This window comes from Bactrocera oleae, chromosome 3 (assembly GCF_042242935.1).
Source record: "Bactrocera oleae isolate idBacOlea1 chromosome 3, idBacOlea1, whole genome shotgun sequence".
Lineage (NCBI taxonomy): Eukaryota > Metazoa > Arthropoda > Insecta > Diptera > Tephritidae > Bactrocera > Bactrocera oleae.
This window is the reverse complement of record NC_091537.1, coordinates 16,957,690-16,984,441: the sequence shown is the minus strand read 5'-3', so window position 1 is coordinate 16,984,441 and position 26,752 is coordinate 16,957,690. Positions and strand designations below refer to the sequence as shown.

Below are 26,752 nucleotides of genomic sequence, written 5' to 3'. Positions count from 1 at the left end.
AATTTTAAATCTGTATCTCAAAAACTGAGAGACTAGTTCACGTATGTACAAAGAGAGGGACATGACTAAATAGACTCAACTCGTCATACTGATCATTTATATATATATTTTATAGGATCTCCGACGTTTTCTTCTGGGTGTAACACCCACACACCTTCGTGAAAGAGAGTCTGAGTTCTTTACTGATTCTTATATGTAAGCAATAACTTGAAAAGTGTTATGGGAATTCGACACTATTAAAAACCACAATAAAACGTTGGCTGACTTCAAATGTGGTCGTAGAGACACCGACGATGCAAAACCCAGTAGGCGTCCGAATGAGGCTGTAATACCAGAAAACATAAAAAAAATGCACAAAATTGTTCTGAATGATCGGAAAGTGAAGTTGCGTGATATAGCTGATATCGTAAGCATTTCAAAAAAGTGATGGCTTCATATTGCATCAGTATTTGTTCACGAGAAAGCTCTGTTCAAAGTGGATGTCAAGTTTGCTTACTGTTGACCAAAAACAGCAACGTGTTGATGATTCTGAGCAGTCTTTGGCCATGTTTAAACGTAACAAACCGGAATTTTTGCATCGATATGTGACAATGGATGAAACCTGAATCCATCACTTTGCTCCGGAAGCAAAATCATCGTCATCTGAGTGGACAGCAGCTCGGGAACCTCGTCCGAAGCACCCGAAAGCACAAAAATAAGCTGGAAAGGTTAGGGCCTCGGTATATTGTAATATTAAAGGTGTAATATTCATCGACTATCTTGAGAAGGTAAAACCCATCAAAAGTGACTATTATATAGCGTTATTGGAAAGTTTGAAATCTGAAATTGAAAAGACAATGCACCTTGTCACAAGTCAATCAAAACAATGACAAAATTGCATGTATTGCACTTTATTCTTCAGATTTGGCTCCCAGCGACTATTGAATGTTAGCAAACCTCAAAAAAATGCTCGCCGGTAAAAAATTTCGCTCGAATGAAGAGGATATCACTGAAACAAATAGTTCTACAATAGTAGTATTGAAATGTTAGAGCGGCGCTGGAATGATTGTCTTGATATAGATTATATTGATGAATAAAGCCAATTTTGTACAAAAAAAAATCGGTGTTTTCTTTGTTAGCCCCGGAACTTTTCAGCCCATGTGTTAAAAAGTTTGTATTGTATATGGGGGCAATCGGACTAATGCCACGACCACAAATCGCAATTAATCCAAAACGTATAAAGGGATATAACTTAACTTCACAATAAGATACAAGACTGTTATTAGGTATAACGAATCGCAATAGGGAGCGGCATCTGGCCTTTTTAAAAAGTGCCTCCTGATAAGTTTAATGTACATATCTCCGAAATCACTTAAGCTGAATCAATCAAACTTACTCAGATCAAACCTTTTCAGCACCTGTAATGAAGGTGTAAAAATGGGTGAATCCCCATAGAACGTTTTTGTTGAAAACTACTAAAGCTATAACGATATAACTAAAAGCGTCAGAGACATTAAATTTTACATTTGAAATGGTACGAGACGGCTTTATAACAGCCGGTATAAAAATTGGACGAAGTCCACCTTTAGGTCCAAGCACATAACTCCGGACTTACTCGACCGAAATCAACCAAATTTTGTTGGTAATATTATCTTAACATTTCTATGTTATAGTGTGAAAATGGGCGCAATGAGACAAAACCACGCATACTTCATATATAACACAACTTTAAATTCCATCTGTTTTTGAAATATTTATTATTTATTTGTGAAAAAAGGGTTGAATCTGATCAATACTTCCTATAGCCCCGTCATATGCCGAATCTAAAGATTTGCGAACTTCCGGTTGACTTTATTCCGCATACAAGTATATCGGTCAATATGTGAGTTATCTAATAAAATTTAGTAAACTTATTATCTAGATTATATAACGCAGTTCAGTAGCAAAAACGCGTGAAATCGGTGCATGATTACTATTCTCTCATATACTGAAAATAATTTTTTTTTTTCACTATTTTAGTTTAATAAAAAGAAATTACAGCACTTGAATCCTGATCCTTGAAAATTGCATATGAATATGAACTATGAATACACATATAAATTGGCTTAGCCGAATACTTAATACTTACCACTTAGATATTACAATCTAATGGGTTAAAATCATAGAATAAACGTTTACAATGTTTATATAATATATAATATTTTATAACAGTTTAGGTAAGCCAATTTGAATATATTCTATCGGTTAATATAACCAGCTTATTAGCTTATTACAAGGGAAGTTTTGTTTGCTCAACGAAAATTCCATTAATAATTTTCTAACCATTACTCGTAAAAATAATGTTCAATAGTTTATTTTGCCATCAATTGTAATTATGTTATAACTTCCTATAGCAACATCGTATAAAAAATTTACTGTTAACCAGAAGGCAGAGCGCTATTTTGCAAACTTAACCAGAAGGTGTATGCCATTACACAATATGCAAAAAAAAAAAATTACTAAAATAATTATTAATATTAAATAAATAATACTAACTAACGACATTTAATAAAAAAAAAATCGCGATATTTATACAAATTAAATTGCCATAAAGTAAAACAACATCTTGTACTCACACATCGTAACTACTAGTGCCCGCATTTCCGAAGCAGTCATACATTGTAGACTCTCTTATTTACATATGCAAATATAAGAAAATTTATGACTGCAGATTATATGCATATGTTTTCAAGTGCCAACGGAGCAAGCCATATCGATACTGTGTCAAATGTCAGTGGTCTTCGCTGTCGTCCATGGAAAAAGTCGGAGATTTATGATCGTGATATTTAATAATACTGTTAGTTATTTGTGGGAAAGTGCATTTCTACAAACAAATATAATATAAATATAATAGTATGGTAATGTTGATATTGTCCAATGGTCAGTACTGAAATTTTATGCAAATTATTTCACCATTAAATCACTAAAGAAGTTGTGTGGTCTTGTTTTTAATTGGTTCTATGGTTGTCTATATGGTTGATAGTGGAGTTCACACCAAGTGTGCTCTATACCGGTAACGATTTCTAATTTTATTAAATGAATTAAAATGGTATTAGATACCAATAAGGCTGCATAAATCAATTTGTGATTAAAAATTAACAACTTGATGTTCTCAAGCTTTAGCGATAAACCACATTTATTCTGTTTCTAGAGGAGTAGAGAGGAAGGGAATAAATGTTAAGTATTTCATACTTTACTAGCTTACCACGAGACCCATTCACGTTGCTTCTTTAACTGTTTCTAATAAAGCGGATATAAAAGTTGGTTGTTTATGCTTTAATAAAATATTGTACCTGAACGGTTTAGTTGCCTCATATAAAACCTTATCTCGTTACTATAAAAAACGTTAACTTCAGTTGCTCCGAAGCTATAATGCATTTCAAAAATACAAAAGCCTTCTTAGTTGATTCAGATAGTTCAGTTTGTTTAGTAGCTATATGCTTTAGTAGCCCGATCTAAATAGATTCTTTGCAGATTGCACCATTACCTAAGACAATAATCAATCAAGACAATAATCCATGGCAAATTTCAAGAAGATATTCGTCAAATGAAGAAGTTTCCATACAAACCCTTTAATCCGATCGTTCGCATCGTTTGTATGACATTACTCCCAATACATTCAATAAATTAAATAAGTAGATTCTGGAATCTATAGTTAGTGCAGAAGACATATGCATACAGTTGCTCTTCGAGTTTTCGAGCTTTTGTAAATATGATTATTAGAAAATAACTAATTCAACAATTTTCCCAAGAATAAAATATTTAAGTACTTATAGAAAGATCCAGCCGAACAGGTGTTTCAATATCACTTAAGTTTATGGATTTATTGACAATCGATAGAAACTTTTGAGGCTAGCTTTTATGATGATGAACTCAGCCAGAAAGGCCACTAAAATTATCCATCTGATCCTATTTAACCTGGACTTACAAAGAATGCCATTATCTAATCTAATTTTCCATTGTTATATGTTAAGCCTCAGCTGGGATGACCTTCAATACCTTCAGCGAATTTTGGTTTTTTCGGTTTCGGCTCATTTTTGGAGCGCCATTTGCTAGATTATTGGACAGTTTCAAAGTCATATTCATAAATCCACGACTCGTCACCAGTAACGATGAGTTTGATGAATGTAGTCTACTCAGCTACGTGTCAAGCATTTCTTTTTCGACCTCGACTCGACGTCGTTTTTGGCAAATATTCAGGTCTTTTGGTACGAGTCTTACATTGGCACACTTCATACCCAACACAATAACCGAAATATGTTGATACGAACCATAAGTGAGGTTAATATCCTCTGCTATCTCTCTGATGCCAACAAAACGATTTTCAAGCGCTGTCTCCTTAAATTTTTCGATGTTATCGCCGTTAACAGATGTCGATGAACGACTCACACGAAGCAAGTTTTCTATGACTTCACGAACTTCACTGAATGCTTTGTGCCAATCAAATATTTGTGTTCGCGTTAAAGTAGACTCCCCAAAACACTTCTGTAACATTTTCAGCGATTCCGTAACCGTGACCGTGTACAATTTTTTTCATAGTAAAAGTCATCAGACAAACTCTTCGCGTCATCATTCTGCCATGCACGCACTAGTTAATCTAAGGAGATCAAACTTCATACGAACATAAAAAATAGTTGTAACCATCTAAGAAATCTTTTTTCGATTCGTTTTGCGCGCACAAATTAAATGGACCAGTCCGATATAAATTCGATCAGATGGTAATATAGCCGTCTTCGATTCGCCATTTTTCAGCTCGCTATCTTTGAACGCTCTTTCACAACAAAGTTTGCGAGAGAAGAGGGTATGTATTATGGACCCACAAATCTAATTTTATATTACCAGAACTCAAATTAAGTAAATATCTGATTGCGTTAGGTTTGATGGCTGATCCAGAGATCGAACTTGGACTACTATATGCAGCACTTGGTGAAGTCACAAAAATAGAAGTACTTATTGTCCTCCTAATGTGAACTTATAAGTCAGCAAAATGCCTTGCGGCCAGTAAAAATTTACTCAGGAGCTTAAGCTCTATGCTCACTAGTTCAGTGGAATATCTAAAAGTGTAGGCTCTCAAGTGTTTAAGCTTTAATCTCGCAAACGCGGAACAATCGAAAAGCAAGTGCTAAGATGTTTCCATATCGCCTTTCCATATTCTCAACCTTATAGCATGAACGCCGATAGGGCAATGGCTTGACAGAACCCCACAACTAGAGAGAAGCTTGTCATACTCAGGGCAAAGAGCTCACTGGATCGCTTACGATCGATCTTGAACCAAACAGATTGTACGATAGCGCATGAACCAATGGCAGCCCATCGCTGGTCCCGCGAAGTTTAGCTATCCTGTAGTAGAACACACAAGCAAAAGGAAGCACCGACCAGCTCCCATTCTATTGATAGCAAGGTTATGGTACCCTTTCTTGCCAGCTTATCAGATTTACAGTTGCCTGCGATTCCGCTGTGGCCTTGCACCCATACTAGTCTTATCACAAAGTGGATCGATGTCATTAATAACGAGGTTTGGCATTACTTAACCGGCTTTAAACACACGGTTTGTGAGCTCAAAGCTAGTATAGCCGCCCTGCTAACAGAGTAGATAGCGACCTCTTTAAAGAAGGTGGCACTCCGAAGCAGTACAGCAGTAGATGTTCTGTTATATCAGAGTGTATATATGCCCAGATGTTTAACCAATCACAATCTTGCGACTAATTAAACTGAATATGTTTTATGGATAAGACATATTTTCAAAATTTAATCGTCTGCCAATAAATGTCATTGCAATTTATTCAACGCCATTTGCTTGCTATTAAATCTAAATATAAAAGATTTCATAAATATCATAGCACCGTTACATGTATAACAACTTGCGACCACAGCAACAAGAGCCCGAATACGTGCGCCTGCGCAGCCATCATCATTTAGAGTATTTCAAATTGCTAACTCGGGCGGTTAACTCTGTTTCAAATCTCTTTGCTTTGAACAAACAGCAGTTGATGGTGTCAACAGCATACAAAACATTTGTATTTGTATATGTGTGTGTGACATATGAAAATGATCAGCTGCAGTTAGCGATATGTATAGACATATGGATATATCAAATATATAAACGAGTGCTTAAAAGCCATTCAAATTGCAATTAACAACAAATGAGAACTGCAGCGTATGCGTTGCTCATAAAAATATATATGTGTATATAATCCATAAATACATATATATACCTATATTTATGTATATGTGTTTGTGCACCGCATGCCTGCTGCAACAATGTCTGTCTGCGCTTTGTTTCGACAGTTATTGACCACCATTGCTGCTGGCGCTTTGTTACGTTATTTTTTCCATTTACTTACAACAACAACAAACGCGTGTTCACTGTAGTTGCACATGATTGCTGTTGGTGACTAAAGCTATTGATTGGTCTATTGGTAGCAGCATTAATAGCGGCGGGCGATTTACTTGTTCTGATTGTTGCGGTTAGGTTATGCGGCACTTTACTGCAGCGCACCACATTTCAAGGCAAGCGAGACGTTTTATATTTTTATAATTCTTATTTACTGTTATTGTTGCTGTTATTGTGATTTGCCTTCATTTTAGAAAATCTACATTTGTGGTTTTTCTTCATTAAAAGTGCATAAATATATATTATATATGTAGATATATTAGACATTCAAAAGCTGCTTGTCAAAGCTAAATTTGTATACTACTAGTTTAGTATGTTGCTATACTACAGTTTTAGATTATATTATGTTATTTTGACGAATAAGACATCCAATAAAAATAAAATTGAAAATACGTGTTTACAGTATTGAGCTTGAATCTCGTTCGTTCAATAAGTCCACGAACGAAGGATGTTTGTTTTTTTTTGTGTTGGTTCTATTGGTAAGATTACCCATATTGGTAATCTTCACTCCTTACTTTGGCGGGTTACCGGTATGACTTTATGCAGACAAGAGAGCCAATTTTTATCATAAACTACTACTACACTAACATTGATGTTATTAAACCATATAACTGAACATGGTACTTAAGGATTTATTATAACGTCTGTTGCATTTATTTTGTAGGCAAATGTAGTCTAAAAGTAATTTGTCTTAAATAGTTTGATTGGCTTTGAGCTCACTGTGTTACCTCTTATGGTTTTTTTTAAACGAAAATTGAAGGTATCGACCTAAAACTGCTATCATCACAGACGATTCGCTCTCTGCTATATTTTCACAAAAACTGCGTATGAAATAAAGTATTCTGGTATTTTTAGAATATTTCACTTTATACACAGTTTGAACTAAATATTTAAAAAAAAGAAGCTTTTTAGTTTTTGGCCAATCTATAGCTATTAAAAAACGTTTTATTTGGACAATATACTTTGAGTGTAAGAAAAAAGAGATCCCGTTTATTTTTTTAATTTTTTATTAAATATGTTTTTGACTATGTAAAAGCTTTTAAATAGACGTTCTGATACTAAATAGCGGCTACTGGACTAATTTTTGGACCTTCACCATTTACAATAGGGTTACGATGGGTGACGGTGATTTTGAAAATTGGTTTTTGAAACTAAAAACGGCTACTTTAGTAAGCAATAAATTTCCAACAAACTATGAATTTTTCGATTTATGCTGATTCTTTTTCATTGAGTTATAAAATTCATAAGAAAAAAAAATTCAAAATATTCAATTATTAAATGCTAATATTTTTTATATGGTTAGGTTTACGAAAAAATCGTAAAAAATCTTTTTGTAGAGCATGCAAACAAAATCAAGATGTTTTTCAAGTAATTTGATGCAAGATTTTAATTTTTCTATCTGATAATAAGAAAAAAACAGAAACCTATAAGACGGAGGACCTTTCCGTTACAAGGCTCATACTTGGAGAGACTTTCTTAACGCTATCTAAGAACTTATTTTTCAGAGTACCAAGCGAAAAATAATAATCGTTTTTTGACCCAACCTAATGTCCGTCTGTCTGTATATACGCGAACTAGTCCCTCAGTTTTTGAGTTGTTGATCAGAAACTTTGATCACCTCCTTTTCTTCCCAAGGAGCTGCTCATTTGTCGGAACCACCGATATCGGACCACTACAGTATCAAGCTTACTTGTACATACAAACTAAATGAACTAAATCAAGTTATTGTATTGAAAACTTTTTCATATGACGAGATATCTTCACCAAATTTGGCATGGATTATTGTTTAAAGCAAACGTGCAATATCCGTGGAAATTAGAAATAACATAGAATCTGATTGGAGCACTGACCGATCAAAGTAGGAATCTTTTGCATTTGTGAAGGGTATTATAGCTACGGTGCAACCGAGGTTAACGTTTTTTCTTTTTTTATATATATTTTTGAGGTGAGAATTAATCATGATTGAAAATTCATGATGATCATTATTATTATGAATTGGTAAACATCTGCTCTAGTCTTTAACAGCCCTTTTTATAGTTAATAATTACCAAATTTAAGAAAAAAAAACATAATAAAAAAGATTTTAAATAATGACAGATATATTAAAACTAATAAAGCTATGCATAAATAAAAATCTGTTAATCTTTTTTGATATTAATATTTTTTTTTATAATTCAAAATCACTCCCAAAAGTCAAAATGACTACCAAAAAACAGCTAAACAGTAGTCAAACTCTCATTTGTTAATGTTCTACGCAGCAAGTTCGTTGCTTAAGTCTTTTGTTTACATACAATCTGCGCTAACCAATTGCACAAACAAATTTTTGTATTTCAACAGTAAGCTACCAGCTAAACCAGTAGACGTGTTTGTTATTATATTCAAAATATCAAAATACAAATTTCTCACGATAATAAATAAAAGTCAAGCCAGAGCAAATAAACAAGCGTTTGACCGCCTCCGCCCGCCTTACAGCATAAGCAACCTCTTTGCCGCCTTCACTTGCTGTTACAAGCAAATTTATAATCAATGCTCTACATCTCGTTGCTCTCGAGGCACACTTGAACTGTTGTCACATGGGTAACTTTGTATGTATGTTTATATGTGCAGCAGCCTACCTGTTGAGGCTTTTGTAGCAAAATGAGTATGCAACGTGGTTTGTTTGTACGTATATTTTTTTGTCATTTGGAGTGTGTTTGTATAAAAATTTTACACGCATTGCATATTTCCGACATTATGCAAGTTTTCATGATCAAGTCATATTGTAAGGGAAACATGTTTTTGGGAGCACATGCATACATTTGCATATATTTTAGTAGTTGTGGGCCTGAGGTGTTGACTATAGCGTCTTTGTCTACTTTAGAATAACAACAAATGAGCTTTTTCAAGGAAATATTGTATATAAGTGTATTAGTAATCCTACAACAACAATATTTTTTTTTTTTTGTGTTGTGATTTCTGTGTCTTCATTGCGGACGGTCTAAGTTGTCTTTTAAGGTAAAAAAACTAAATTAGTACTAAAAAGCAAAAAAAATATTATAAAAAAATTAAAAATAAATAAAAAAGTGAAAATAATTTTTTAAGTGTTTTAAAATATTTTTTTTTATAATTTTTTTTTACCACAATAATATTTTTCAATACTTCAACAATGAATACCCTTATGCTCCACTTCTGAGTGTTGCCATACTTTATGAAGCATGAATTTGAAATTTGCTGTTAATTTCGTAACAGTTGCAAACAAAAAATGAAAATAACAAAAACAAAAACAAAAACAGTTTTTTGTCTGCACTCAAGCTCCGTTCGTGTTGGCTGAAGAAGCACTTGGATTAAAATGCAACCGAAATTCAAGTGCATTTCTTGAGTCGCTGATAAGCTTAAGCAAGGAAAAAAACAAAAACAATTTTAAAACGAAACCAAATCCACACAGGGTCTCATAAATATACATAAGATTGCATGAAAATGTTAAAAGTACACGCCAGTTACTTGAAGAGAAAGTCGTTTTGAAAGTCCATCTTCACATGTAATGCATGAAATTGCAACCAAAAACTGCACTAGGCTGCATTTCAATTCATTTAAACCAATATCAGCGACAACAACAACAACAAAAATCAGAGCAACAGCGCTATTGACCAATCTATATTTGCAAGCAGCTCTGCCCGTGGTCGCGATAACTCACTTGTCGGCCGGCTGATTTCTGCACGAATTATGACCGGATTTTGTTGTTGTTGTTAAAGAAAATTAAAGAGTAAAAATGAAATTCGTGGGCATTTACTGCATTCGCGTAGCTTTAATTGACCCACAAAACGTTGCACTGTCCTTAAAATTATTGCCTACATCACATTATTATATACTACACATGTATTAACACGCCGATGAGGCACATACATATGTATGTATGTATTAACAATCAGCGATTACACTTGTGCAGGCAAGTCGCATTCGTGCACTCTTAGCGAGTGACACAATTAACGAAATGCAGATAAATATCGTGGCATTGCGAAATGGTTCAAAAATGATATAATAAAATTAAATGAAATAATGTTAAATAAAATAAAAAAAATTGAAAAACGAAATAAAAGTAAACGGCATATAATAAAATAAAATAAAATAAAATAAAATAAAATCAAATAACATAAAATGAATTAAAATAAAATAAAAATAAAAAAAAATTAAATTAAATATAATAATATAAAATAAAATAAAATATATAAAACAAAGTTAAATAAAACAAAATAAAATGAAATAAAATAAAATAAAGTAAAATAAAAAATATTAAAATAATATTAAATTGTAAAAAAAAATAATAAAATTAAATTAAATAATAATGCAAAATTAATATTAATTCAAGTTAAATAATGTTCAAATTAATAATACTAAACTTGCCACTTCAAAAACAAAGCTATTATTGTTAACAAAAAAGCATATTGCTATTGTATTATAATAGACATGAGGACAACAACAGAGACTCTAAGAACACAAAAGGGTGTCAATTACCTGGGTGTGAGACTGCAAGCTTACCTATTGGACACAAAATCCACACTTTGCGGGAAAGGTGTTTAAAATAACTTTTGAACTTAGCAGATTAATGGCAAACACCGGAGGGCCGAAACAAAAAAAAAAGCATTTGACATCGACCACACAAATGACTTGCTTTACGGAGCGGAGTTATGAGCAGACTCATTGAGGAAGAATAGCCGAGGTAAATGGATAAAGTGTATCGCACAGCTGTTCTGAGGAAAGTATCGGTATACCGTACAGTTTCTGATGAAGCTGTATTGGTAATAAGCGAAAGCAAGTTCATAGACTTACTAGCATTTGAAAGAAAGAAAATGTAGACGTTGAAGAAATAAAGAACGAATATCACCTCCACAAAAGAGAAAATGAGCTGATGCTATACGGACAAGGGTAATTTAGGAAATATCTATATAAAATGGGCAAAACCGAAGAGCTGCTTTGTATATACAAAGATGCGATCGGGTAACGAGAAAAACTAGAAGAACGTGACGAATCACATATAAAACGTAGCAGGGTTAAAAAGAAATTAAACCCTAACACAATTGGTATCATGAAAGTCTTAAAACCAGAAATATAGAACGCCAAAGGAAAGAAATGCGAAAGTGGTCTCAGAGTGGGCAACGGTTATGCAAAGAAAAGTATTTTAGTGACCTGGAAGTGGCACATACCATTGCTGTGACGATACGATAATGACGCTGAAGTCGTTTCTATTCTCCCCTTAACATATAAATATAATTTATTGAATTATTTTAACGAATAGGTAATTAACATAAAAAAGCACAAAAAATGAAATAACCAAATATTTATTACATTAAAGTAACATTTTTATAATAAAAAAATAAAATAGTATATAATATGCTATGAAATGTATATTACTTACACAGGCAATAGCTCAAAAGACCATAAAAATTATATGTATCGATGAAAAATCCGAAAAATATTACAACAAATTTCCTGAAGTGCCACCAAAATAAAGTTTTGGGAAATATATTAACAACAAAATTTAATTCATCGGCACAAAAATATAGTGAGGTACCAAAATTTTCCAGAATAACACCATTATTTAAGGGGCTAGACCATTCTAGGATTTTTAAAATATCTATGTTTTTAGCTTAAAGTATGTTTTAGGGTCTTGAAAATATTATTCAATCGGTAGAATAAAAAATGTTACCTGTACAATCCTATGCGGTGTCGAAGCGTTCGGTTCATTCGGTTCATTCATTGCAATCGTTTTTTGTTTTCGAAACTGAATTTTGCAAATCGGTCGACAATTGCACTCGCAGAGTATTGTATGTATTAACTTTATATTGTAACTACTAAGTAACATTGTTTACAAACTACGCGCGGTTTTTTATTAACACTTATATTTTATAATAACTTACCGTTCATTTTTTCGGTAAAAAATTATTTTTAAATTTTATTAAAAATATTATTTTTTTTACAAGTCAGCCATTTTGTGCAAACACACTTTACTCACTTTATAAAGATTTCAGGCTCGTGTTTTATTTGTTTTCAAATAGTATTAATCCTTAGGACCACCGTTGTCCATAGAAACTCTCTTGAAAAATCTGATTCAGTTGGTTCACCCAATATCCTTCATTTTGTACCGAAATATTAATATAAAAATTGTTTTCACAAACTCTAAAATTTGTTAAATAAAGCTTCGAAGAAAGAATTTCGGTTTCTCTTTTCTTACTCCCAGAATAATATATCAGCGTTGGGCCTTCCTTTATTTCATTATGAAATAGTTTCCAGACCTTGATTGCTAACAAATGGCGGGAGCATCTGATATTTGGCAGATTCTCAACCTAATTTTTTTCTTACTTTATTCTTTTGTAAATAATCTTGGACTGAAAATATTTAATTTTTATGAAATTAAAGAATCAGCATGACGATTCCAGCCTTTTTCACCTCCAAAAAATATGTTCGAGACATTTTTTTAGGTATGCTCATTTTTTATAAAGAAAATGGGTTCCTCACAAAATAAAATATATCCATCAGAAATATGAATCAAAATTTTTATTGATAAACAATTAGGTCAACAATTTCCCATTTATAACGTCTAGTATATTACAAGTATGTATATATCGTATATACACACTCGTATGCATGCAACCATCAACATTTTGCTAAAATTTCGAAATTTCACTGCGAAAATCCCCAAAATGTCTTATGACATTGCAATGCACTTGAATAACAGACCCTCAAATGCATATATGTGCATACATATACATATGAAATTGCGAAATATAAAAATATATATGTATTTATATATACAAGTATATGCAAAACCCCATAAAAGCAATGTCAAATTAAAATGCAACTGCAATTCTCGCTGCACTCGTTCCACGTCTTTGATGAGAAAAACCATTTCTGTAAGTTTGCAACACATTGCGGCAACTATTGGACTGTGTTGTGCTCTGCATAATTTAACTGTGCCGAAGCATAAAAATGCAATAAATTGTCTGTCTGTTATGAATCAATATGGATGAGGGACAAATGCCAGTGGAGCACAAGCCCGAGAAGCGTCAAAATGAAATGAAAATGAGCCAATCAAAAGGCGACTCATAAGCAGCCGATTGACAGTTAGAGTAAGCAAGCGATCGCTGCAACAGCAATGTGCAACGCAATAAAAATGACAATAATAATAAAAGCAGTAGCTTGCAAAGCTGTCAATTAAGCTGCGACAATGTTGTTTTGTATGGCATTAATATTATTATATTTTGTTGTTGCACTTATTATTATTGCTGCTGTTGATGACTCCGATAGCTGTGATTGCCACTGTGCGTGGAATGTTTGTCAAGTAGCTTTAAAGCGGCAATTAAAGCATTGCAATAACAAAAACATACACACAGCTACCAACAACAAGAAGAAACACCGGCAGCAGCAATACGCAGCGTCACGTATGCAAAACAACTTCCAAGCAGATTATGGCCGCTGATGATGTTGTTGAGATTGATGATGTTTGACTGAACGTAGGTGAGTTTGCGCCAAACAGGTTGCTGGTGGCTGCCAGCTGTCTGTTGTTGTTGTTGACGCGGTGTCGGCGTTAGCCACTGGTGGGCGTGCTGTGTCAGCGTGGCATCACACTTGATTTAAAATAACAAAAAAAATAAGTAAAGAAATAATAAAAGAGTCACTAAAAATATTAAAGAGCCATAAACACCTAACAATTGTGGTAATTTAAAAATATGATTATATTATTTATTGCTTCTTGCAAATATCCCGACTTCCAAGCACAGAGGAAGTCTTCACGATTTTAACTCAAATTGTGGTGTATTTTTATTTAAGAAAGACATATATTCTTAAACGGAGAGCAGACATTGATAGCTGTGATATGTGAGCAATATGATTCGAAGCTAAAACTATTAGTTAATATAGTACAACCAAATACCAAGCAATTTAACAATTTTTCGTAATCGATAAGACTTTTTGAAACTAGGCGTCGAACCAAACCAAAAAAACGGAGAACATCATCTCACCGGTCGATGGGCTAGCTTTCGCCTTCCTCGGAGCAGGTTCGCTAAGAAAGTTCACTGTTTCGACTCTTCCTTGACCTGTGTGTGTATCAATGGCGTATCATGTTTCGTCGACGCTAGCATAATGTCACTGAAACTGCTTCAGATTGCGCTTAAACAATGTCAAATAGTGTTGTAAAATGGTCTTACGAACTTTTGAGATGCCTACTGTCTCAGATATCTCGTAAGCGAAGTCATCTCTTAAACTTAGGGAAATCTACTCTCCAATAATTGACATTCTAAGATACTTAGTAAGTTCCCATTTCTTTTCAGTAACACGGATTTTCGAAATCCTTTAGAATTAAACTTAAATAGGTGAAAGGGTTGAGGTGGACAGATATACAGGGATAAGTATCTACTTGTATACGGATAGCACCAGACTACATAATCGAGTGGAAAGTGGTGTCTTTTCAGCAAAATTAGAAACCAGAATCGGCTTCCGATAACCAGTCAACTGCAGTGTCTTTCAAACGGTGATCACATCAATTAGAGAAAGTATTCTTGTTCTGACAAAGAAATCACTCACAACAAGGAAATTATCCATATATACCTATATATACAGATAGCCAAGCGACTTTGAAATCACTAAAGTCTTTTAGGGTTTCATCAAAGATAGTGAAAGAAAGCTATGATCTCTTGCTGAATCTAACATCCTATTTCACGATAAATCTGCAATTGATTCCAGGATATAATGATATCCCTAGTAACTGTGTAGCAGACGAACTAGTCAGAGCAGGCACCACCCTACAATTAGGGTCCGAAAAAGAGAGAATTTATATGCCGTTATATTATATAGAATATATTGGAAATTACGTACTGTACCAAACTCGCTAATATTATAATTTCTCGGGGAAAATACAAGTTATATGTATAATTTTTTAAATTAATTTTTCAAACTGTACACCCTTAATATATTATATTATTGAATTGAAGTGAAATGTTACAAACAAACGAAACAACTCTAATGTGTATAAGTGAACGTGAAAAGCACTACGAATATTTTGCACACAATCAAGTAACGCCAGCCAACTTCATTCGAAATTCTTCCTGCCTAGAAATTCTTTGATAGTTCCTCTGGCATATTCGGTGTTCTTTTCGTACTCATTTAAAAAAAATTGCCTAACGATGTCTAACTAAGAGTTTTACTCTATATATAGAAGTATTAATTTGAATTGAAAACTGCCAGCACGGCTGTTATGAAACATTTTCGTAATATTTTACACTCTTATATTTATAAATTTAAAAAAATTATATTTCCAACAAAAATCATACGATAATTTTTCGTTATAAATTTTCAGATGCCAATAAAAAATCACCAATGCCCACAGTGACGCCAATACAAGGGCCGATATTCCTGAAAAATGGTACGGCGCCAGTGGTACCGTTATTTTCGTATCCCACACTCAACAACGGATCGTTTGTACAAATACCGGTAAGTCAAAAAAGTTTATAAAACAGCAACCCATGTATACTCCATATGAAGCAGTGAGATTTCTCTAAAATATGAAAATAATATAATAATATTTACTATTTGTAAATAAATTTTTAACTGTTTAAATATAATATTAACTCTATGAAAATACCTTCTTCACAAAGCACACGAGAGTTGGCGCACGTTTTCAACATACCGAGACTCGTTTATCCGGTACATGTTTATGTATGTGTGTCTGTTTTTATTATAAATGACATTTAAAAGGCGTTAGAGCAGTTCAATAGTCGATATTCCGCATAATTTGCATATATGATAAATGTGCAGATAATTGTCATTAGTTAATGGCCAATGAGGTGATCTATTTATACATATATGGTTCATAAAACACACTAGTCAACAAAGATTTGCAGTATTTGAAAATATTCACATAAGTGAAAGAAAAATTTTAATTACTCAGAGAAATATTTTTAAATTTGTTTTCGTAAAAAATAAATAAAAAAAATTTTAATTCGATTTCTTCAACAAAAATATATTATAAATATAATATATGGTAAATATCGAATTTATCGATTTATTTTTAGTTAGTTTTAGTTTATAGTTTTGTATATTTTTAAAGATTTAAATTTTTTCAATGATTTTGATTACTTATTGTAAAACACTGCTTTGTTTAGCTTTGCCATTATTTGATTTTTTATTTTTGTAATAATTAATATATTAGAGGAGTTATTACAATATTTATACATATTTAACATAGTGTAATACATAATCCAGTTTGACAGTTCTGAAGGCCGAAAATATCTACGTCTTTTTTCCCATTAGTTTCGCTTATATTTTAAATAATTTTAAGTTATTATTGTTATTGTTTAATATGCAAAGTAACTTTTTATAATATGTTAAAGGCACAGAACATCTGAATTCCATTATGTAAATGTGCATAAAAGCGAATTTGTGTATAAAAAAAAAATGAAAAGAGATAAGTATTGCAGATATTTCATAACCATATTTATTAGGCAAACAAATCGATATACAAGCTGATTAAAAAGTTTCTGCGATCGAAATGAAAAAATACTGCTTTTCGTACGAAATATATTTTTTTATTCAATATAATCTCCCTTAACTTTAATACACTTATTCTAATGATCCTCCAATGCCATCGCTATAATGACTTTCCGGAAGCTCTGCAAAATACCCATCTACGGCTGTAAAAGCTTCTTCATTCGATGAAAAGCGCTTTTCACGAAGGAATTGTTTCAGGTTTCTGAAGAGGTAGTAGACGCTGGCAGCCAAATCTGGTGAACACGGTGGATGATCAAGCAATTCGTACTTTAAATTTTGTCATTGTTAAAACACCTTTGTAAGCAGATGAATGGTCTTAATGAAAAATTAATTTTTCGTGCTTTAAACCAGGTCTTTTCTTACGAATTTTTTCATCCAGCTATTCAAAGGCTGCAATAATTCAGAGTAAATATTCAGAGTTGATTGTTTTACCTTTCTGCAGCTAATTAATCAATAATATTTCTTATGCATAGCAAAAAACTGATGCCAAAACCTTGTTTGCTGATCGTTGTGACTTCACTTGCTTTGGAGCTAAACAACCAGCTGCAGTCCATTGTAAACATTCTTGTTACAATTTAGGATCATGGTGGTAGATCCAAGTCTCATCCATAGTTATAAAACAACGCAAGAAATTGGTTTTATTGTGCTTAAAACGCTTCAAATTATGCTGAGAAATTTGTTTTCGATCCAGTTTTAGTTGAATTGTTAACGTGTGTGGCACTAACTTCGTAAACAGCTTTTTCATATGTGATTCTCTATGTAAAAAATGAAGTACTCGTTTGTCTGAGATGCCCGCGGCATTAGCGATTTCACACTTAGTCAAACTTGGATCTTGACTAACAATATTATGAGCTTGCTCAATGATTTCTGTTGTGGTTGTGTTTGCGGTTTTTGGTCGTCCTTCGCATGAATTGTCTTCAAGCCTAGTACGACAACATTTAAATTCACCAGCCCAAAATAAAGGATTTAATCACTGCACAATATTAAATTTTTTCCATATTAAAAAAATACTCAGACGCGTGAACTTCAAATGGCTTGTAAACAATGAATTCATTGACAAAATTACTTGTAAATTTGCATGTGTTCTCAAGTAATTAAAAAAATTTAATAAGATAGCAATATTCTACAAAATTTTTCCCAACTTCAAACTATTTTGAACCTCTACATTTTAATACACATATTTTACTGATTTCTATTAGCACAATTTTTTTGTATAAAATCGGTGATAACTTTGTAAATTTCATTGTTTTTAAGTCCAAATATATAATATTTTCAAATCTTTCTGGCAATTTGTGGGTTTCACCCAAAAAAAAAAACCGCGCCAGTTGGCGACCAAGAATACATCAAGCAAATTTTGTATACCCTGTTCTGATGTGAACGTTGTTCCAGTGAGGGCATACTGGATCGACCGTAACAAATGGTAGTCAGAAAGGCATGGTCCGGGCTATAAGGCGGATGAGGCAAGACGACCCAGTCGCTGTTTTCTAAATAACTTCTAATCAGTCTTGCAATAAGGACGAGCGTTGTCATGATAAGAATTGATTACCTATTTTCATTTTCATTCATTTTGTTTCAATGTTATGAGTTGTTATCGGTAGCGTTCCCCATTCATTGCTCCCCATTCATTGCTCCCCATTCATTGCTCCTATATATTGTGTGTTGATCTCACCAAATACAGAGCATTACCTTGGTGTCTTGGATATTCGGCTTTAACGTTCATTTGGCTGGTTGGCCAAGTTTCACATATGATTTTTTTCGTTTAGGTTTGTCGTAATTAATCTATTATTCATCAATAGTCACAATCACAGAACGACTTATTTTTGTAGCTTTCAAATTGCATTTTTGACATGCGAATCGTCTTTCCCTCTTTCATGGCTTCAACTCATATGGCACACAATTTCTTTTTTGTTTCTGAAACGATTTGCAACCTCTTTTTGTGTTTGGCAACAATCTTTAGTGGTCTTCAAACTTCTTAGGCAGCCTAGAACGTTTTTCGTCTTCCAAGCCAACATCACCATTTTTAATAGTGCGAACAACGAGGTTTTCTTCATATTAAATAGTCCTTAATCAGTTTTGAAGAAATATGGACCTACAAACCACACCAAACCGTTGTTTTTTCTAGATGAAATGGTTGCTCTTCGTCCCAAATGTGCCAATTTTGCTTGTTTACATACCCAATGAGACATAAATGGACTTCATTGCTGAACTCATAGAGCGAATTGGTCAATGACCGACGACGCATACGACGGCAGACATGTCTGGGGACAAATATGATGCAGACAGAATGCGAAAGATGTGTGTATTTTTATAGCAGAAAGTGTGAATGCAAAAATATAATAAAAGGGGAAAGTATTTTAAAAATAAGCAAGAAAAAAATTGTTTGAAAAGATTTTTTAAATTAAATAAATTAATAAAAATTGAGATTTATGGCAAAATTATTTTAAAAAATAATTGATATGTGTAAAAGATTTGATTGCGTAGCGGAAAAACAAATATAAATAATTGTGAGTTTGTTTGCTGACATATGGATATGCATAAATCAAACGGTGGAGCGCCAACAGGTGTTGAGCGTGAATCAATTGAAAAAGGGTAAATGCAAATAAATCATGGGAAGTTGCAAAAATGAATAGGTAGTAATTAAGAAGGATTAAACGACATACGCTTCTTTTCAACGGCACGCGCACAACAATAACACCAACAAGCTGTTGGTGCTGCTCATGTGCACGTCACACAACTGAAAAAGCGCATATCAATTATATTAAATAACACGCTAAGCAGCCACAATAAAAGCGAGATTTGTGACGAAATTCGTTTTAAGAATTTTGAAATTAATATCAAAAGCATTGCACGAAGGTCAATAGCCAAATCACAATGTTAATATTCTCAAACTCAAATCGAGCGTTAAGCAGCAACACCACATTTTTTATTTTTGTTGTTTCTATTTTGTTATTTTTATGATGCTGACACTTTTAAATTGTTCTCATTTTCCTTTTAAATTTCTATTAAATTTTATTGTTATTTAATAAATTCTTCTTTGCGGCTCTTGTGACACTGTCCTAACTAGCCACGCTCCTCTTAACGCACTTCTTGTAGGTTTTTTTTCATATTAATTTTTAAACTTTTTGCAAATTTCAATAAACGTGCTTCTTCAGCACATTGCGGAGTCTATGGGCGACCTTCATTTATCACAACGGCCAGCTCGTTTCCGCAAACGTTGAAATGTGTTCGATATAAGCGGACACCTGTTGTGATGATAGAGGGAGAGAAGGGATCCGAGAGCAGTAGGTAAAACCACCACGAATTCGCTCTTAATTTGAGCATATGCAAAAAATATGTATTTTTGATAAAAGAAAAACGTGCGTGTTAAAAGTTGATGTAGGCTGATTTTAATAATGATTAAAAGGCATTTGGATAGTTTTATAAATATGCGTGAAGACTGGAAGGTGATATTGTAAAAAAAGCCAAAACAAATAACAAACAACAAAGAAATTAAGATAAAAGCTTTAACTTTGGCAGCTAAATGCTATAGTGATTCGATTTGAACAATATATTTGCTTTCATGAAGATATTTCGTCACTTGTTTTCCATACAAGGACAAACTGATCGATCAAATTTTATATGGCAGCTACCATTTATGCTATGATTGTCCGAACATTTGTTCGGAGATTGTAGCGATGCCTTGAATAATAATGTATGCCAAATTTTGTGAAGATATCTTGTCAAATAAAAAAAATTCCATACAAAAATTTGATTTAGATCGTTCAAATTGTATGGCAGCTATATGCTATAGTGGTCCGATCTGAACAATTTGAACGAAGATTGTACCATTGTCTTAAACATAAATCCATGTCAATTTTCGTGAAGATATTTCGTCAAATAAAAAAGTTTTCCATACAACGACTTGGCTTTGATCGTTCAGTTTGTATGTCAGAGTATATGCTATAGTAGTCCGATATCAACGATTCCAACAAATAAGCAGCCCATTGAGGAATAAGGAACGTATACAAAATTTCAGATCGATGCCTCACAAACTTAGGGACTAGTTTGCGTATAGTCCCTATCTATCAGCTAAATCGACTCAGCTCGTCACGCCGATAATTTGTGGTATATATGTATATACTTTATAGGGTCGCTAACATTTCCTTCTGAGTGTTACAAACTTTTCGGCAAACCCCTCCACCTTATTATTTATTATTTTTGTAGACCCTCCACCTTATTGGACTTGGCTTGAATAGCCATAGCTCGCCTAAAACGTAATTTAAAAATGTTTCAAACGTCTTTTTTAGATTCAAGAACCGTTGTCAAAAAATTCCCTGAATTTGACTTTTACTAAATCGCAGAAATGACATTGAAAAGCTATTTTAGCATATTTAATGTTTAGTTCTAGTAACTCTAATGTAAAACGCACCAAAACCTCTAAGAATCACTTTCCAAGAATTTTCTACAACCTTAGGATTAGTTCAATCGATTGCTGGTCAAATTTTTATCGAAATAAAATTGTAAGCCTTTCAGATTCAAATTGTAAAATATTATTTAAATCGTAACTCGATAAAACTTTACATTTCTTCCAAAATAATTTCAGTACTACTTTACATTTCTTCCAAAATAATTGGACTACTAAATGAGAGAAGGCCAAATATAATTTTATGTTTAGTAAGATTCCAAAAATCTTACTTGAGAACGTTACCAAATAAAATTCTGGAACAGTTCAAGAACAGTTCCAATTTTAAGAACAAGTATGAGAAAAAAATTATATTCAGCATTTTAAATATATTTCTAAGTCGAGCCTGGGTCAATAGTTTATCAGTTTATTAAAAATGGACAGCTCTGACAAAGCACTTTTCATGAAACGATTACGTCCAGTCCTGTACTCATATCTCTTTCCTCAATATTTTCGACAGCCATTCCGCAATATATTGTTTTTGCAATCTCTAGATTTGCCAGAGTATCTATAGTTCAGTTCCACTACAAGTTAGCTTACATATATTCTTAGTTGTACAATTTAAATAAATTTGAATAATAATTTAGACATTTTAAATGAAAATAGGATAATTCATTATAAAAGCCATCAATTCATTTCTAAATGTCATAACTTTTATCACGCACCTCCCCGCTTAACTCAAAGTTCATATACCTTTTTCATATAATTCTTTTGAAGTCAAGGGTTTTGTATAACCTTTTCAGTCAATGCTTTAGCTTTTAGCAGCTTAATACTAATTAAATTAGTTTAAGCAATTTATTATAGACTTTGAGAAAAAAACCCCTAGCATACTCGTATGCAACAACTAGTCGTCTCGACCGACTTAACTACATAACTGTATAAAGCAAAACAAAAAAGTAAAACTATTGATTTGTTTTACTTTGCTAACATCGTAAAATAATTTGATTTCATAAGAATTAAATAGCTAAATACAAAGAGTGCTCTTAGTTCACTAATTCAAGGTCCTTAACTAGTGACTAAGAAAAGCGCTACGCTTTGCGTGGCTTTGTAGTTTTTTTTACACTGGTATTTTTGTTGTTGCTCTGAGTCACATGACATTGTTAGTAAAAATCAGTTAATTGCTGGTTAATTAGTAAATTCCTACAAAATTAGGTAAAGTAGCGTTTGATCTTTAAAAAAGTTGACTGGGTGTGGCAGGAGTATAGAAAGTTTGAACACTTTGTTTAGTTGCCTAATGAAGGGAGCAGTAGTTGAATAGAAATTTATATAATTGATTTGTGACTTTAAATTGGCAGCTTTTGTTGTCTGGTGGTCAATTAAAATGGTTTCCTCAAATTATCTGCTTCAACTTTTAACTAAGTACTTGCTCAATTACTCGTTGTGATTATGGTGATTTATTTAGTTTAATTCGTCAAACTATCAAACAATTATAACATTTAAAAGAATTATAGTTTTTTAATAAAAAAAAGTACTTACTCTGTGATATATATGCTCATCGAGTGAATTTGCGCTGAACACTGTAATAAAAAACATATTTTTTATTAATTTAAAATATGAACTAACGTTATTAGTTAACGATAAAAGAACACTGGCTTAAAAACAAAAACTCAAAAACAAAATGTTTATGGTTCAAAGAGTTCTGTTATAAACTGAGAAACTTGAAATCTAGTATTGTTAGCGAGCTAGCAAGTGACAAAAGAACACCCATCTAAATACGATCACAAAATTAGTGGTTTTCAGAGTTCAAAGAGGTTAGTTCTACAATAAAGCTTCATTTAAGTCAGTATCTAAATTGGACAATGAGCGTGGTACCGCCCACCTTTAGGTAAAATTCCATACCTCACTGCTTCACTGCTTTCACCCAAATTTGATACCTCACATTATCCTGATGATCCTATGTTACATTGTGAAAATGGACTAATTGGATTACAACCACGCCTACTTCCCATAGAGCACAATTTTAAATTCCATATGATTCTCGACTTTTTCGTATAAAATCAATCACCAAACAATATATTGGGATAAAACTTTGCACAAATAGTGCTCTTTTGATATGATAGTCTAGTCATGATAGTCTAAAATTAGTCATAATCGGATCATAATTGTTCAAGCCCCCATATACCCCAATCTGTGAGACATATTATTTCAATTCGAAGAGAGTCATTTCCTGACAATAGTGTACCCTCGTGTTAAAAATGCGTAAAATCGGGTCAATAATTTCTCTAGCCGCCATATACCCAATATAACCGAATAAAATATATATATAAATGAGCAGCATAATGAACTGAGTCGATTTAGCCATTTCCGTCTGTCAGTATATACGCGAACTAGTCCCTCAGTTTTCAAGATATGGATCTGAAATATCGATCACCCCCTTTTCTCCCCAAGAAGCTGCTCATTTGACGGAACTGTCGATAACGGATCACTATAACATATAGCTGCCATACAAACAGAACGATCGGAATCAAGTGTTTGTATTGAAAACTTTTGTCTTTGACGAGATATCTTCATGAAATTTAGCACGGACAATAAGACCAACTGAACAAAAATGTACGGTTGCGACCGAATTTTGCATTCCTTACTTTTTAAAATTTGCTTTCGGAATTACTCGGAGAGAAATGTTCCAATCACTATCAATTTTTTTCTGTCCTTTCTCAGCGTTGTCGGAGAACACGTATAATTCGAATAATATTTAAACTGTTTCTTCAAAAATTGTACTAATAAATTTGGATAATTTCGAAAACCGACGTAGGAAAAATTTAAATAATAATGCACAAATGTACCTACAACAATTTGCAATAATTTCGAATTATTCTTACAACACAACTAAATTGAATTCACCTCATTCAACCTTTGTGAACAAGTGCTTACCGGATTTCATCTAAACAACTGCAAATGTTGGCAAGAAATCGTGCTGAAGCATTTATGTAAGAACATTAAAGCTCATCACATGTTATGCTTTAGTTACATTAAAAATTATTGCAAATTGTTGGCGTTATAATTCAAAAATCGTGCAGCAGATATACAAATTACTTAAAATAAAGCAAACGAAGCGCTTAAGACATCATAGTGCATTTAAACTTTGCTTTATGGCTAAGAAAATTGCCTGGAAACTAAGAAGACGACTTCAAATTAAAATGTTAGATGGCATTGCAAGGTCTTTGTGACATAGCGGTAAACTGTAGGCTACATGGTGAATAAGTGACATACGCTTATAGTTGTATACCCCACATGAAATAATAAATAAAAAATTTTGTGTTTACCTAAAATAAGGTAGTGGATGTTTTCACAGAAATTTATTTCGACGTTACGTAGAGAAAAGTGGAAGGAAAATTTAATTGATTAATCATATTAGAGCACTTTTTGCCACATCTTTGTCCAGAACCAGTCGAAATTGACATTTTTTGACTTGAATCGACCTGCAAAATATGCATAACCGAAAATTAAAATTAGTTGAAATCCAGTCGGTTATCTATTACTTTAATAAAGATTTTAAAAACACGAAAGAGGTGAACTTAACCGAACTTAACCGCAGTCCGACTATATACTAAAGAAATATACATATCTCACACTATATAGCTAGAAATCTTAAAAAGTAATATTAGTCCCCACACATTCCTAAAAGAAAACCTTCGACAACTTCTATGATTTCCTCAAGGAAGGAGTCCCAACCTCATTGAGTTCTACTTAAACTCAAACTGTGAATAATGTTGAAAGACTGAAATAAAAACATTTAATGGCTTAACTTTGGCCAAAGCTGGCATCTCTATGTACCTAGCTTTAATCGTATGAGAACTGTAACTCTATGATATATATCATAGACGGTATAAAAAAACTCAAAATTTTCAAAGCAAAATAACAAAACAAAAGGAAAATCCAAAGACAAATTCTTTATGACACCGCTTTTTATCACCATCAAATCGTATTAGCACGATTTTAGCAATTAAGCGGCATACACCCCGCCATCACCTGGTGCTTTTGCTTCCTTCTACTTCATCAACTGTCAAAGGTTGTACTGCGACAGTGCTAACTTTTGGAATTCGGCACTTTGAAAATATGTATTTTTTTTTTAATTTTTTTTGTTTTCATTTAAACTCCACAAATGCTTACAGCAGGTGCATTCAACTTTTTTGGCGTATCGGTTGCCTGCTGTTTAATGGTCGGTAGTTGTTAGTTGGCTTCTTTTGTTGTTGCCTTTCTAAAAATCCAACAAAAGAATGTTTGCCGCAATCGTTTGGCAACACGGTTTTTTGACAGCCACGCAATGAGGTCGAGCATTTGTACGACTGACAGTTTTGATGCGACATTAAAAACTGTGGCAACCGCAAACACCAAATGTAGCAACAACACACAAGAGGAATAATAAGGAAAGCCTAGCAATGGAATTTTGGTGCATCCTCCTCAATTTTATTATTGGGAGATATTTATCTTTATTTATTACTGATAAACTGAAATGTCAACTATGTGTTAAGGGGGATAGGGAGAAAAATATTAAGGTTGGGTAGAGCCCTGTTCAATAGGTATACCTAATAGGTAAGTATACAAAAACTTTGACTCATACTATAATACCCTTCACAAGATCATATTTTATAGCATAAAAGGGCTTAGAAAGATTTCTATTTTGATTTTTATCGGTCAGTTTCAGCAATCTGAACAATAAGTTCGAAGATTGTACCGTTGTCTATGTCAAATTTCGGGAAGATATCTTGTCAAATAAAAAAAGTTTTCATTTGCCCCAATGCCACTTAATAACTATGGGTGTGGAGTCACAGGTGTTTTAACCTTAGTCTTACAAAGGCAGGACAGCTCATAAGGAAGTGATGATATTATTTTAATTGGTCTTATTCCAACAACTTCTTCAACTAGTATACTAGACAAGACCTTTAGCAGCACCAAATTCATGGTCGTCCAAATTCCGTTTAGAAATACTACAATTAGGGAAAGGTTAACTTTGCTGAGGCTTAGGAATCATAGTTCTTATGTGATGTACCCCGGTTCAGAAGGAAATTGAGGACTATCGAGTACTGACAGTTGACCAATTCTTATTACGCTCACTCTAGGCCCAACTGTTTTCCGGTTTATCGATGATTTCTTACGTAGCAATATGTCTAAAAAATGGTGCGAAGGAATGCAACATCTCAACCTTTTTTTGTAGGGTATCAAAGCTTCGTGGCAATCGCAATTTTTTGTTTACAGCGAAACTTATCAAATATCAGGTTTCTGTCGGACATGTTGATTAATTATTTTTAGACTTTTCGCAAATCAAAATTATTTACCCAATACAAACAAACATAATTAAATATATTGTATATGTATTTTATCAGTGATAAGAAGTGATTCGTTTATATTATATTCCATTAAACTTAAACTGTTATGAACTG

The 26,752-nt window shown here is 33.0% G+C and overlaps 1 protein-coding gene and 1 long non-coding RNA gene across 5 annotated transcripts in view; one reads left to right on the top strand and one right to left on the bottom strand.

The window, feature by feature from the left end:
* Positions 1-26,752, top strand: part of spz3 (Spaetzle domain-containing protein 3) — a 61,200-nt gene that overhangs the window by 23,842 nt on the left and 10,606 nt on the right. For all 4 annotated transcript variants that reach the window (XM_070107605.1, XM_036366867.2, XM_070107604.1 and 1 more), the window contains exon 3: positions 15,741-15,874. In XM_070107605.1, the coding sequence (XP_069963706.1) occupies positions 15,741-15,874 (134 nt within the window). The remainder of the gene's footprint in view (positions 1-15,740; positions 15,875-26,752) is intronic.
* Positions 22,848-26,752, bottom strand: part of LOC138856471 (uncharacterized) — a 158,080-nt gene continuing 154,175 nt past the window's right edge. Inside the window, exon 3 of the long non-coding RNA XR_011395688.1 lies at positions 22,848-22,888. This is a non-coding gene — a long non-coding RNA (uncharacterized lncRNA). The remainder of the gene's footprint in view (positions 22,889-26,752) is intronic.